The 13,841-nt window shown below is 33.6% G+C and overlaps 1 protein-coding gene across 2 annotated transcripts; it reads left to right on the forward strand.

Annotated features, from left to right (window-relative positions):
* The first annotated feature begins 1,830 nt into the window (after positions 1-1,830).
* LOC110670796 (katanin p80 WD40 repeat-containing subunit B1 homolog KTN80.3) lies at positions 1,831-13,529 on the forward strand. 2 transcript variants are annotated; one of them, XR_009146221.1, is made up of 18 exons: positions 1,831-2,230; positions 2,946-3,076; positions 3,490-3,607; positions 3,961-4,187; positions 4,275-4,377; positions 7,227-7,297; positions 7,777-7,851; positions 7,930-8,073; positions 8,287-8,467; positions 8,592-9,116; positions 9,716-9,772; positions 9,856-10,475; positions 11,001-11,123; positions 11,475-11,549; positions 11,666-11,778; positions 12,344-12,498; positions 12,568-12,636; positions 13,038-13,055. XR_009146221.1 is itself a non-coding variant. In XM_021833018.2 (18 exons), exons 1-18 carry the CDS (start codon positions 2,206-2,208, stop codon positions 13,096-13,098), a joined length of 2,835 nt encoding a protein of 944 aa, XP_021688710.2. In that variant the 5' UTR covers positions 1,831-2,205; the 3' UTR covers positions 13,099-13,529. The 2 variants fall into 2 exon arrangements, 1 of the variants encoding a protein (XP_021688710.2); XM_021833018.2 differs by having other exon boundaries at positions 12,344-12,460; positions 13,038-13,529.
* The last annotated feature ends 312 nt before the right edge of the window (positions 13,530-13,841 follow it).

Raw genomic sequence — 13,841 nt, forward strand, 5'->3', positions numbered from 1 at the left:
TTATCAAGTTGATTCAACTATGAAAGATGGCCGATTGGCATGCAGGTATGAAATTGATGGTAAAGCTGCAAATTTTGGTAGTCCTGTTCTGGGTCTTCCAAGATCTTTTTAGAGCAAAATACTAAGACCTTGCAACTGAATTTTATACCTACCCACTAATGCAATACCTAATTGGGTCCTGCAATTCTCACTTGGATTGTTTGGTTAAATTGCATGGTCCTCCATGTGGGGTGTTTTAGCTTATTATGAACCTCTCTTCTTCACAAGTTACTGTCTCTTGAGAAATAAGGAAATGCATGGTCATTTGTACCTTTTTGGGGTAGTGGGATTCTCCAGCAATTTATACAAATGCCTTTTTAGAAATTAATGATGGCAAATTCAATAGCCTAAACTCCAGTAATTAGTCGAAACAAAACACATGTTTCACAATCACCTGGGAGAGCTTAGCATTTATTTAATCATCTTTTGTGAAGTTTGATCATGTGAAAGTAATAATTGGGTATATAATGAAAATTAAAACAGACAACAAGAAAGACATGTAAAGCACTTTTGATTATGTGTTGAACCCACCTGTACTTATTAGATTAAATCATAATAATCCAACAGCTTTTGCTAGCTTTCATGGGCATGAAATTTGCTGGATAATTCAGAGTAGCCATGAGATAATTGCAATTAGCAGCTGGTAAGTAATCCATGTGGGTCGTTCATGCTCATACGTACCAGAAAGATTGAAGCTTTCAAGGGATTAACTAAATCTCTAAGCAAATGTCTCTTTCATTTTAACTTCCTTGGATTACCCAGAAAGACAAAACACACATGGAAAAGTATATTAAAAATTTAAGATTAAAGATTAAAGATTAAAGGAAAGCTTATTTTTAAAGGAATCTCTTTTGCTGTCATTTGCAAAACAAGATATTCCTTTCCCCAGTTTAATCAACGTCAATTCAAATTCAATGTCTCATATCACAATTTTTAATCATTCACCGGTTGGTAGACTTCAACCTTTCCCCTAATAAAATAATTATATTAAAAAATAATTTCATTCATAAGTAAATTTCAACATTCAATTAGACACTCTACTATGATTTGATTTAAAATTAATTTAATTTAAAATTAACATTATCAAAATCAATTTTAAATTGAATCAAAGCTGAATGATTTAATTTAATTTGATTTTAATATAATTTTAAAAAATTTATATACTTTTAAAAAATTTAATTAATAAATTTAATAAAAATTAAAATTAAAATCTGAATTGCAGACATTGCAATTCAATTTTGATCTGTTGAATCAAAATTAAAATATGTAAAAGTGATTTTAACATCATTAAATTAAAACTCATTCTTGTTATTATAACGGTATTAAATATATTTTTAACATTAAATGAAATAATATTTTTTGAAAAAGTAAGAATAATTTATAATACCAAACATTCTCTGAATTTAATGATCAAAATACCTACTAAAAAAAATAAATGAGATTACTTTATATATAAATAAATAAATAAAATAGTTAAGAGAATAATTGTCCAATAATTAATGATCAAATAATTAAGTGATATTACCTTTTTTTCCACTTAATTAAAAAGCGAAAACCCTACAAAAAACAAAAGCAAATAAGAGAACTTAGAACTGTTACTTGTAATAATTTCCACCACAACGGGCTATTATTAATTTAAAAAAAAAAGGAAAAAAAATGGAAAATTCAAGCCACCACGAATGCCAACTCGTCATACGAGGGCTATTCCGTAATTTTAAACGAAAACACGTGAAAAGAAAGGGTATTTTGGGAAAAGAGGAAAATAATAAACAATAAGAAACAACAGATATTAGAAACTGGCTCCATTGCGCTCTGCATATGGTCTGAACTCTGAAATCTGAATTCAACTGTTTAGTCTTCTTTTAAGCAAATTGCGAAAAAGGAAATCAGAAAGCGGTTCTTGGTTTTATCTGTGGAATCGAATCTGAAATTCCACGGAAGAAGAACCAGAGAAAGATTTTTTTTTTTTTCATCTTGTATATCTGAATCCAATTCCTAACTTTCTTCTGTGGATTTCCACTTTTCTGTTGTTCCAAGAAGTTCACAAAAAAAAAAAAAAAAAAACTCCTCCAGGTTGTTGCGTGAACTGCGAATTTCAAGCTACTTTCCGATCTAATTTCTCTCGGAGCGAATTGGTTTTCTGGGTCTCTCTGTATCGTGGAAGAAATGGCGAAACGTGGATATAAGCTGCGTATCTTTTTTTTATTTTGGGTTATTTTTTAATGTAATAATGCTGAGCTTTAATCAGCTTGGATTTTGAAGCATTTGGTATAATTTCAGGCGTTTACTGTGTTTGCTTGTGTATGCGCTTGTTTGGAAGATTAATGTCTGTTTTGGGTTTTCTAAATTCTGATTCTGTGTCTTTTTTTATTATCTTGAATGTTGCTTGAAGTTGCTTTCTTATTTGAGCTTCTTTCCATCGTTCAATGCGGAATTTTAGCCGAAAAATGTATTTAATTTTCCCCCGGACTTCTTTTTCTCCTTGTTTGGTTATCTATTTACTGTAACTTCTGTTCATTTATTAAGGTTTATCTATTTTGGTACTTCTACCCACTTTTAGAGTAAAGTTTATGTGATTTTACTACTACATTTGGATTGGCCAACTGATCTTCTGCTAGTTTAAGTTTCTTTATCTCTCTCCCACACCACCACCCAATCTCCTCCTCTCCACCTCCCCCCCCCCCCCTTCTCCATCCTTTTGAGTGTGGGAAGAGAGGGGCAGATTTATAGTTTTCAGCTTTCTGTTTTTTTTTGGTTCTGGATATGAATGAATCTAATTTGTGCTGAACTACGTCGCGAGAGAAGATGTTTTATGCGAGCCTAAGATGAGAACTTTGAAAAAATCCAGTGGTTTTTTTTTTTTCCCTGAAGTTTTACGTGTAGTACCTTGACTGAAATGAAAACAGAAGAATTTGTGGCTCATTCAACCAATGTAAACTGCCTAAAAATTGGGAAAAAGGCGTGTAGACATTTTATCACAGGCGGTGATGATCACAAAGTCAATCTTTGGGCAATTGGAAAACCAACTTCTTTAATGGTCAGTTCGTTAGTTTATCTTTTTCTTCATTCCTTCCTGGAACCTACCTAAATTAAATGTATTGCTAATTTAGATGCTCTTTTAGCTTATCTCATGTGGTTGTTGTACCTATATTGTATTGTAGAAGTTTCTGTCTCATTAAAAAGCAAGTGCAATAAATATAGTCGATGATTTAGTGACCAGATGACTTTGTCAAGAATGATCTGGCTTTTTGTTATCATTTGATTTTAATGGGTTCCAATTACTTAACTAGATTTCCTACTTTTACTTCATTTTAAAACTAGCCATTATATTCAATATCTAATGCCATTCTGTAATTTTGTTGGAAAATTGTTGTGGCATGGGGCAGACTTTCTGTGGCATTATTGCCATGTAAATAATAAGTTAGTTTATTTATTGGTTTTCAAATGCAGACCTTGTGTGGTCATACAAGCCCAGTTGAATCTGTAGCTTTTGACGCAGCAGAAGTTTTGGTTCTTGCTGGAGCTTCCACTGGGGTGATAAAGCTTTGGGATTTAGAAGAAGCAAAAAGTAAGTGGATTCGTTTGATTGAGTTGCACTTGACTAAATCATAATTGGAATTATAGCTTGGTAAATCAGTTATTCTATGTTGTTTCTGCCTGGCATCTAAAGATAGACTAGAATTGTGAGAACTTGTTAGACCTAAGCTTTGAATCACGATTCAATTCCTAAATTTAATTTAAACTCTTATGAGTGAAGTCACTGGATGTGTTTCACTGCAGTAAGAGAATCTATAGTTTAATTTTCCTTTTTAAGTCCTATTATGTTTTCTAGCATACTGGCATACTTTTATTGTAGCCAGGATTGCTACAACAGTTTCTTAGTAAAATTATAATAAATTTGTTATTGTTCGTGAAGTGTAGTGGTTCGCACTCTTACTGGACACAGATCAAACTGCACTGCTGCTGAATTTCATCCATTTGGCGAGTTCTTTGCATCTGGTTCAACTGACACAAATCTGAAGATATGGGATATCAGAAAGAAGGGATGCATTCATACATACAAGGGTCATATTCGAGGCATTAGTACTATTAAATTCACTCCTGATGGTCGCTGGGTAGTTTCTGGTGGACTTGATAATGTTGTAAAGGTATTAATTGATCTCACTAACAATAGAAGACGTGCGTTTAGTTTCATTTCTGACCCTTCACTCGATTCCCCAATTTTCATAAAACAGGTGTGGGACCTTACTGCTGGAAAGCTTTTACATGATTTTAAGTTTCATGAGGGACATATTAGATCCATAGATTTTCATCCCCTTGAATTTCTCCTGGCCACAGGTGAGCACTTGATTTCTATCTGGCTTAGTTCTGATGAGTTCTGCTTGAAATTTTTTCATATGAATGATATCAGCTTTTTTATGAACATTGGTTGCTTTTATTTTCCACTTCTTTGTTAATAAGTTGCTATTCAAAGAATTATATTCACGACACGAAACCTATGGGCACAGCGAGCCCGAGGCCCCAGCCGAAGGACTACTACCAGGACCCAGGGCCCATTTGCCCCCCATCAGGCCCATTTCAGGCCCATTTAAAAATTTCAAGAAAACAACAAAATGAGTCCCAAACCCCAAAAAAACCAAAACACCCAAAATAAACACCCCAACACACAATAAACAACAACTCATACATACAACACCAAACACAACATCATCAACAAACTAATAAACATCTCATAATATCATCATCTCCATAAATCATCAAATATCAATATAAATATAAAAATATCAAATCCAATAAAAAAACAAAAAAAAATAATTAAAATAAAAATAAAAAACTACTGCTAAAAAAACAAATTAAAAATAAAAAATAACACAATTATAATAAAATAAAACATAATAAAATAAAAATAATAATAATAAATAAAATAAAAATAAAATGTAAAAAATTTAAACTAAAATTTAAAAAATAAATTTTATAAAAAAAAATTTTAATTATAATAATAATAACTATAATATCTAAAACTAAAATCAATAACAAAAATCATCACATCATCAACATCATAGTCACAGCATACAATCAAATCATGGAGCACTCACAGGTATCATCAGAGCAAATATCATAATATATTGCACTCACATCCCTATCCTCCTCTAAATATAACAATGAACGATCCAGCCATAAACTCTAAAACCACCAAAAAAACACAATAAGAAAAGGCAACAGAACTTACCCCAAGTCAAAGAACTCAGAAGACTACCCTCGAGACTGACTCTCCCCCTACCCCATAGTCCACACACCACCACACCACACCACCGCACCACGCACCACGCACACGCGCCACACACACACCACACACAACACAACAACACAACATAATGCAACATAAAAACACATAAATAATGCAATATATGCATATATTGCATATATAAATATATATATATATATAATATATAATAATAATTAAAATAAAATATAAATTAAAAATAAAATTAAAAAATTAATTACAAACTGTTAAAAATGAAAAAATGAAAAAGAAATTTGGCGGAAGAGAAGGCATATTACATAAATTTAATGAATAAATTACAAAAAAAAAAAAAAAAAAAAAGAAATTAAAACAAGAAAAATAAAAAGTCTAAAACCAACTCCCTACCAAATACCCAAAACCTCTAAAAAGCCCGCAAACCGCACAAAAAAACCTACAATCTCCACATCACAATCATCATCATCCATATCAATCATCCATATCATTCATCACAATCAATCATCACATCATCAAAAAATTTCATCAATTTTCATTTTTTTTTTCATTTTTAAATTAAAAATAAAAATTTAAAAAAAAAAAAAAAAAAATTAAAAAAAATAATAAAACAAACTAAGCAATATTAAAAAAAAAATAAAAAAATTTTAAAATTTTTTATTTAATTTTTTTATTTTTTTTTTTATTTTATATTATTAAAAAAAAAAATAATTTTTTAAAAAAAAATTGTTTTTTTTTAAATTTTCGACGCGGCCGGTCGGGGGACAATGGGCCAGCGCCAAAGGGCAAAAGCCAGCCCCAGTCCGAGACTTTCTTTGAATTTTGCCGAAATTTGAATTTGCAATTTGATCGAAGAATCGCGCAAATCGCCGCGCCGCCTATACAACAGGATACCACCCATACTTTTACATAATTACATAAATTTTTTTAAATTTTTTATAATAAATTAAAAAAAAAAAAAAAAAAAAAAAATCGAAAAAAAAAAAAAAAAAAAAAAAAAAAAAAAAATTTAATATAAATCGGCGCGTGTTGGTGCGTGGTGGAGGCCTGTTGGTTTGTGTGATTTGAGAAATTTTAAAAAAAAAAAAAAAAAAAAAAAACAAAACAAAAAAAAAAAAAAAAAAAAAAATCCAAAAAATGGATTTGATGGATTTGGTTTCTTGTCTTGGCTGATGGAGTGATTGATTTGATGAGGAGACAACAGACATCGGCGGATGCGTCGGGCGCGGCGGGGACGAAGTCGAGGAGGCGGCGGCGGCGCGCGCGCAGGCGCGCGTTTTTTTTCCGGCCCGGGCGGCGGGGCCGGGCGGGGGCGGCGGGCGGCGCGGCTGGCTGCTGGCTGGGGGCTGGGGGCGGGGCCGGCGGTGCGCGCGAGAGGAGAGAGAGAGAGAGAGAGAAAGAGAGAGAGAGAGCGAGAGAAGAAAAAAAAAAAAAAAAAAAAAGGGGGGTCCCCGTCCCCCGTTCGATTCGGTCGATCGGATTCGATTCGGTTCGAAAAAAAAAAAAAATATTTTTTTTTTAAAAAAAAAAAAAAAAAAAAAAAAACAAAAAAAAAAAAAAAAAAAAAAAAAAGAAAACCATATATTTTTTTTTTTTTTTACGTTCTCTTTAATATTTTTTTTAAAAAATAAAAATTACTTGTTATTTTGAAAAAAAAAAGTTTTTTTTTTAAAAAAAAAAAAAAAAAAAAAAAAAAAAAAAAAAAAAAAAAAAAAAATAAAAAAATACTCATAAATAATAAAATTTTGGGGTGTTACATATATATTAACCAAAGTTTAATTACATATTTGCTCAATATGGCTCAATTTGAAGCTTACTCTTTTAAAACTAGTATTACTGATTGTTGCATGCTTCACATCCTCCATCAGCATCCTATTTTTCATAAGACTTGGCTAGAAAATTTGTGTAACATGCAATTCAATTTTTTCAGGTTCAGCAGACAGAACTGTGAAATTTTGGGACTTGGAAACTTTTGAATTGATTGGATCTACCAGACCTGAGGTATCTGACATACTTAAATTAAGTATTGACAAGCAGCAGGGTTTAGTTTGGGCTGTGAAGTGCTTAGGTTTCAGTCACAATGATTATTTCTTTCCTGAAATAGGAAAAATCATTTGATTCTGTAAACTCTAGGATGCAACTTATTTTTACAATTGTTCTTTTCCCGAATATTATTTCATGATTTTAATAATTTGTATAATAATATTTGTGTTTTTGCCTCTCAAGAAGCATAAGCATCATATAATGTGGTCAAAATTTCCAATTGTTCATGGGTACCAAAATTTTCCCATTTTCCAATCTAGTGTGACAGTTTGGTGCTTGTTTATTCTAAAGAACTTTTAGGCTTCTACTTTTTTCCCATCAACAAAAGGTTCTGTGGCTTTTGTCTAATATTTTCAGCATCTATTTCCTAACATTGTAAATAAATTAGTCCTTTGTTGAGTTTCATTGTCTAAAAAGCTTACCTTTCCTCTTTCCAGGCCACTGGAGTACGCACAATTACCTTTCATCCTGATGGGAGGACACTTTTTTGTGGTTTAGATGATTCTTTGAAGGTTTGGATTGTTGCCATCTCAAAAATATCATTTTTATCTATCATAGAACATAAGTTCTGGATTATGCATAAACTGCAGGTTTATTCTTGGGAGCCTTTAATTTTTCATGATGCCGTTGGTATTGGGTGGTCTACACTTTGTGACCTCTGCATTAATGAAGGGAAAGTTTTGGGTTGTTCGCACTATCAAAATTCTGTGGCAGTTTGGATAGCAGATATAGCGGTACCTTTTCCTAATGAGTTCCTTTTACCTTTTCTCTTTTTGGTTTTCCATCCTTAAGTGTTGTAACTTTCTTGTTTAATTATCTAAGTCAAACAGTTTCCCTTTGTCCACCCTTTCCTCCTTCCCTAAATTTTGAAATGTTAATTTATTTGAATTTATATGTCATCCTGTTGGCATCAGTTATGACCTTAACCTTTTCCTTATTTTGTTAAGCTTATTGAGCCATATGGAGTTGGTGTTGTACCAGAAGAAAGCGACTGCACAGAGAAAAGGTTTAATATCCCCAAAAGTGATTCTCCTGATAAAGCAATGAGTGGAGTAAGATCGACTTCAGATTTACGCTCTACGTCTCCTGAGTATGAGATCAAAGAAATAAAGAATATATATGTAGACTGTAAGTTGTTATATTTGAATCTTAGTGTGTTACACATGGGCATACCCAATGCATATGTAGGATGCAAATTTATCCTCTGTTCTGTTGTCTCTTCGGAGGCTAATTTATTCTCTTTCATGTAAAGCTACTGGTGGAAATCCTGTTTCTTCACAAAAAGTTGGGTCTTTGAGTTCACCAAAAATGGTCCTCCCGTTGGATTCCAAGGAGATGGGTAATCCACCAACAGAGAAGAAAAGTTCCATAGCAGGAGTGAATGGAAAAGCTGGTGGGGAAGCACTTAATAAATCCTTTGTTGTGCCCACTGTTGTACCTCGGGACAGTCCCATCGAAAAGAAGTCTTTCAATTCTGGAAGGGAAACAGTCACCTTTTCAAGGACAAAACCTGGCATGTTGCTCAGGCCAGCTCATATACGGAGGCCATCAAATAGCAAGAATGATGTTGATGAACTATCAGTAGCTCTTGAATCTGAAACTTTTAGCAATGCGACAAGTAAGAAAGAGAGTGCAGTGGATCTGAAGTTGCAAACTCTGAATGTATCAGAAGATGGGTTGCAGAAATCCTGCGAGGAAAAGAATTCTACTATCAAGAGTGTTGAGGATAAATTTGAAAATTTTTTATCCCCAAAGACACCCTCTAGTCAGGAAAATTGTAAGTTCTTATTCTTATATGACAGCATTACTTTTCATAACTGTTCTATTGAGTATTCATTTCTTTTGGCCCTTGCTTGGACTTCAATTAGATCATCAAGGCCTTTTTCCCAATGGTTTCCCTTCTGTACTGATTTCATATTTTCATTCCATTCTCTCTGATTACATTCACCTAAAGTACAGGCCAACTTGTTGGTGAATATGATCAAACAATCTTGTTGTAGTTCTAAGGTTCTCACTAGATTTTACTTTTGCCAGAGTTTCATTGATCATGTGTTAACTCATCTGGCCTTCCATGTTAATATCTTCATTCATGCCAGTTTTATTCATTTTTTAATTTTAATATTTCATGGCCATCTTTTATTTTTGCCTTTGCTTTCATTCATAGCACGATACACAATATGCCGTGCTCTTAATAATATCATTGTTTCAAGCTTAGAGATATATTTTGAAATCTCATCTTAATTTTATCTCATGCATTCTATTAATTTGTATCCCCTATTCTACTTGTTGAGAGTTTCTGAATTTAGTTTCATCTCATTTAATGATTTGTAATGTATTTATTCACCATCTGGCAATGATTAATTCTCCTGTTTTCAGGTGTTGAATCCATTAATACCAATAGAGGGATCCCCTCAGTTAAAATTGTAAATGGAGGTTTGTCTTCTTACCAACTCTCTGATTTTTAAGAGTACACATTGAATGAAATGGATTATGTCTAAATATTTTTATTCTGGCAGTTGCTGTGGTAGCAGGCAGGACACGGTCTCTGGTTGAGAGATTTGAAAGACGAGAGAATTTTAACAATGAAGATCGATCAATAAATATGGCTTCTCAAATTGCACATGAAACAAATAGGACACCCACCATATCAAATAATATCAACTCTGGTGCTACACCTGAAACTGATAGAAAGCTTCCCACAGCAACCAATATGACCCCTGTTGTTATACCTCAAACTGATAGAAAATCTCCCACTGCAGCTAATGTGACACCTCATGTTATACCTGAAAATGATAGAAAATCTCCCACAGAAGCTAATATGACCCCTCATGTTATACCTGAAAATGGTAGAAAACCTCCCACAGCAACTAATATGCCCCCTCATGTTATACCTGAAGCCAAAAGCAGACTGACCATGGCAACTAATATGACTCTGAGTGTTATGCCTGAAATGGGTAGAACACCTGCTATACCAACTGCTGTGACCCCTCGTGTTATACGTGAAATGGATAGAATACCCACCACAGCAACTAATGTGAATCCTCGAGTTATACCTGAAACAGATAGATCACCTTCCATAGCAACTGACATGACTCCTTGCATCGTACGTGAAATGGTTAGAACACCTTCCGCACTGGTATGATTTTTGTCCCCTTTAAGGGAAGATTTTCTATTGTCTGAACATAAATGAACCGTCGCATCTCTGATGGGTTTTATACAAGTCCCAGTTGAAATATGATAAGCTCACAAGTGCAAAAATTTATAAACTTAAATTTGATGAGTAAAACTTTCGAGTTGCCGAGTTGGATATAAATTTCACCTGGAGTTGCTAACATGGATTAGTAATAGAAAGTTACTAAAAATTGTCCTATATCTGCTATAGACATGATAATGGCAATTTGAATTCTTGATGGCTTGAACTTGTCTTCTCCTTCACCTATGAATTGGCATTGGAAAAGTCACTGGTTAATTGTTGCAGGATGCAAAATCTAGTTGGCTAAGGAATTATCAAAGCTTACTTTTTCATTGCCAAAATGATATTTCCTATTGGAAAACCCTTTTTTGAAAATTTTAGTTTATTTTAAGGAGGTGCCTCACACGAGCTTCTGCCTTCACCTTTGTTCAACCAAACTCGCTCAGTTTTCTCCTTTTATAATGACAGGAGGAGCCTCAGATTTCTGGCAGGGACTCAATTTCTTCTAATTATGGGGATATTAGTGAAGATTTGATGCAAACTCATGATGTAATCTTAAGTACCCTTAAATCCCGCTTGACAAAATTACAGGTAAATGTAGCAGTTATGAATATTGATTTTTTAACTGATGTATGCAAAATGCCGCATTGTTTGCTAAGTTTTTGTTGCAACTTTAGATGGATGAAATGTTCTTTTTCAATTATAGGTAAACTCTAGATGTGTTGGCCTTTTCCAGAGATCCATTTAGAAATGTAGAATATATTTTAAATATTTAGTAATGTTCTAAGCATTATCTATATATCCTATATCTCAAGACTGATAAAGTCTATTTCTGTAATTTAGTATCTTGATTACATCTTAAAGTTTCCTTCATGCTTCTCTTTTTCTCCCCTTCTCGTGGATACAAATCACAAAGATACTGCTTCTAATGTCATCCTGCAGGTAGTTCGACATTTTTGGCAACGGAATGACATTAAGGGTTCTATCAATGCTCTAAGAAAACTGCCCGATCATTCTGTGGGTATTTGTGGGAATAGTTCATATGTGTTGCTTTTTTTTAATTATTTTTTTTTATGATTATGACATTTAACTGATGGTTTATCTTGGATAATAATAATCAAATCCTGATGCAGGTGCAAGCAGATGTAATCAGTATACTCATGGAGAAAATGGAGATTCTTACCTTAGACCTATTTTCATGCTTACTTCCTGTACTTGTGGGCTTACTAGATAGCAAGATGGAAAGGTAATTGTGAAAGGAACATGGTCAGAAAACTTTCAATGTTAGGGTTTATATGATATGGAATCTGGGATATTGCATCATTTGGTCCATTCCATGCAGCCCTTACCAAATATCAGCCATAACCCTGCAACTAATTGGCATTATGCCAAACTGGTATTGATTGTTGGAACATTGTCATCATTAACTTATCATTTTTTCATGGCTATAATATGTTGATTGCAGCAACATATTTGCTTTTCACAACTGAGAAAATCCTAATAGACTCTGTAATGTAATACAGCAAATTCCCTGTCACATATCCTTATGTGAAAGGTTTATTGGCTTAAAGGAAAAGGTCACAAGTTTTTATTTGCTCATATTTTTCAGTTCAACATTGAGTAGAGGTGGATCTCTACTAAAAGAAACAATTGTATAATAAGGGCAAAGGTTGCATTGGACTGTGAGACCTCGAAATATTTTCATTGTCTGGCCTCATGTTACATCTGGAGTGATTTATCTTAAAATCAGCCTTAAATTTGGAAATACAGGAGACTCTTGCAGAAATTTAACTTGCATTGTTAACATACAGGCACACAAGTGTCTCTTTGGAGATGCTACTGAAGCTTGTAGCAGTCTTTGGCCCGGTAGTATGCTCAACCATTTCTGCTCCTCCAGCTGTTGGTGTTGATCTTCATGCAGAGCAAAGGTTTAGTTATGCAACAATTGCGCAGAAACTTGCTCAAGGTTTTCATAAATGATGTGGATAATCCAATTTATTTGTTGTGGCACGCTAATATTGGTATTTGAGTGCAGGCTAGAATGCTGCAAGCAGTGCTTCGTCCAACTGCAAAAAATCCAGCAAATTCTTCCAGCAGTTATAAGGCAAGCAGGAATCTTGAGTATTCTTTTCTTTTTCTTTTCCCAACTGTGATTAAACTATAACAAATAATTTTAGAAGAAAAGGGATGCCATGCTGAAGTATTTCCGATCCCTGTTGACTAAATTCTAGCAATTAATTGAAGGTTTCTGTACAAAAATTCTTGCTTCTTCCTTCTCAAAATGAATATAAATTGTAGTGTGCTTTTGGAGTCCATGTGACATGTCACTTTCTTCAGTAGTCAATATGCAACTTTGCCTGGACTAAGACACCACTTTGAAAGAACATTTACTGCTTTGTGTTGTACTCTAAATGCTTGTTTTCTGTGTAATAAGGTCTGGTGCTTTTACTAGTCACAAATATGACAAACTGCTCATGAGAATGTTCCCTATAAATTTTGCTACAGGAAAGGCGGATTAGTGGCAAAATCTGCTCTGGAATTGAATCTAGTTCTTCAAGAATCATAGCCAAAGCCCGCAATCTAAGGTCACTTTCTTTTGCAAGTGTGGGACTACCTCATGCAACACGCTAAAAGTGCAATACGATGCTACTTCCACATGTCATTGTGCACCTCACAGTTTTGTCTTGCTGCTTCTTACTATTTGTGGTTCATATCGGCCTTTATTAGCAACAGAGTACAACAGATTGATAGTCTTATGAGGCAAATATTAGAGCAGTTCCATTTCATGCCATGCCACTGTCGATGCATTATTATAGAAAGCGGTCGTCTTTAATACCTTGGTCCTTCAGGCATTACCTCGATGATTTTCACTGTAAGTCTTTGATTCTAGGTATTTCTATTCTTTTTCCTTGTGATGTTCAAATGAATATAATCATGTGGCAATTCTTATGTATACTACATTAGTCTTATTCAATGAAATGCATAGATTACTTCAAAGGCTGGTCCAATTCCAAATTCTTTTGTTTGTGTTCGCTGTTATCTTCCCAAGTTCCCAGCCCCAAGTACAGATTAGTTCAGTCCAAAATTAACTTGCACCAATTCTGAAACTTTTTCCTTTATTTGAGAGCTGAACTGATTTAGGAAAGCTTATATATGTACGGTAAGCTTTCTGAATAATCTCTCTTTATTATTTTATGGAAAAAAAAAGTCAGAATTTGATAAGCCAATTCTGACTTTTGGGGTTGGTTGATCCACAAAATATGTTTAAGAATTTTTTTTCATTCTCAAGTGAAGGTTCAATAGGCTACG

This window comes from Hevea brasiliensis, chromosome 18 (assembly GCF_030052815.1).
Source record: "Hevea brasiliensis isolate MT/VB/25A 57/8 chromosome 18, ASM3005281v1, whole genome shotgun sequence".
NCBI lineage: Eukaryota > Viridiplantae > Streptophyta > Magnoliopsida > Malpighiales > Euphorbiaceae > Hevea > Hevea brasiliensis.

Coding starts and splice junctions, on each gene's coding strand:
- LOC110670796 (XM_021833018.2), top strand. CDS start 2,206: ATGGCGAAACGTGGATATAAGCTGC. Junction 3,077..3,489: donor GAAAACCAACTTCTTTAATG/GTCAGTTCGTTA, acceptor TTTCAAATGCAG/ACCTTGTGTGGTCATACAAG. Junction 8,074..8,286: donor TTTGGATAGCAGATATAGCG/GTACCTTTTCCT, acceptor TATTTTGTTAAG/CTTATTGAGCCATATGGAGT.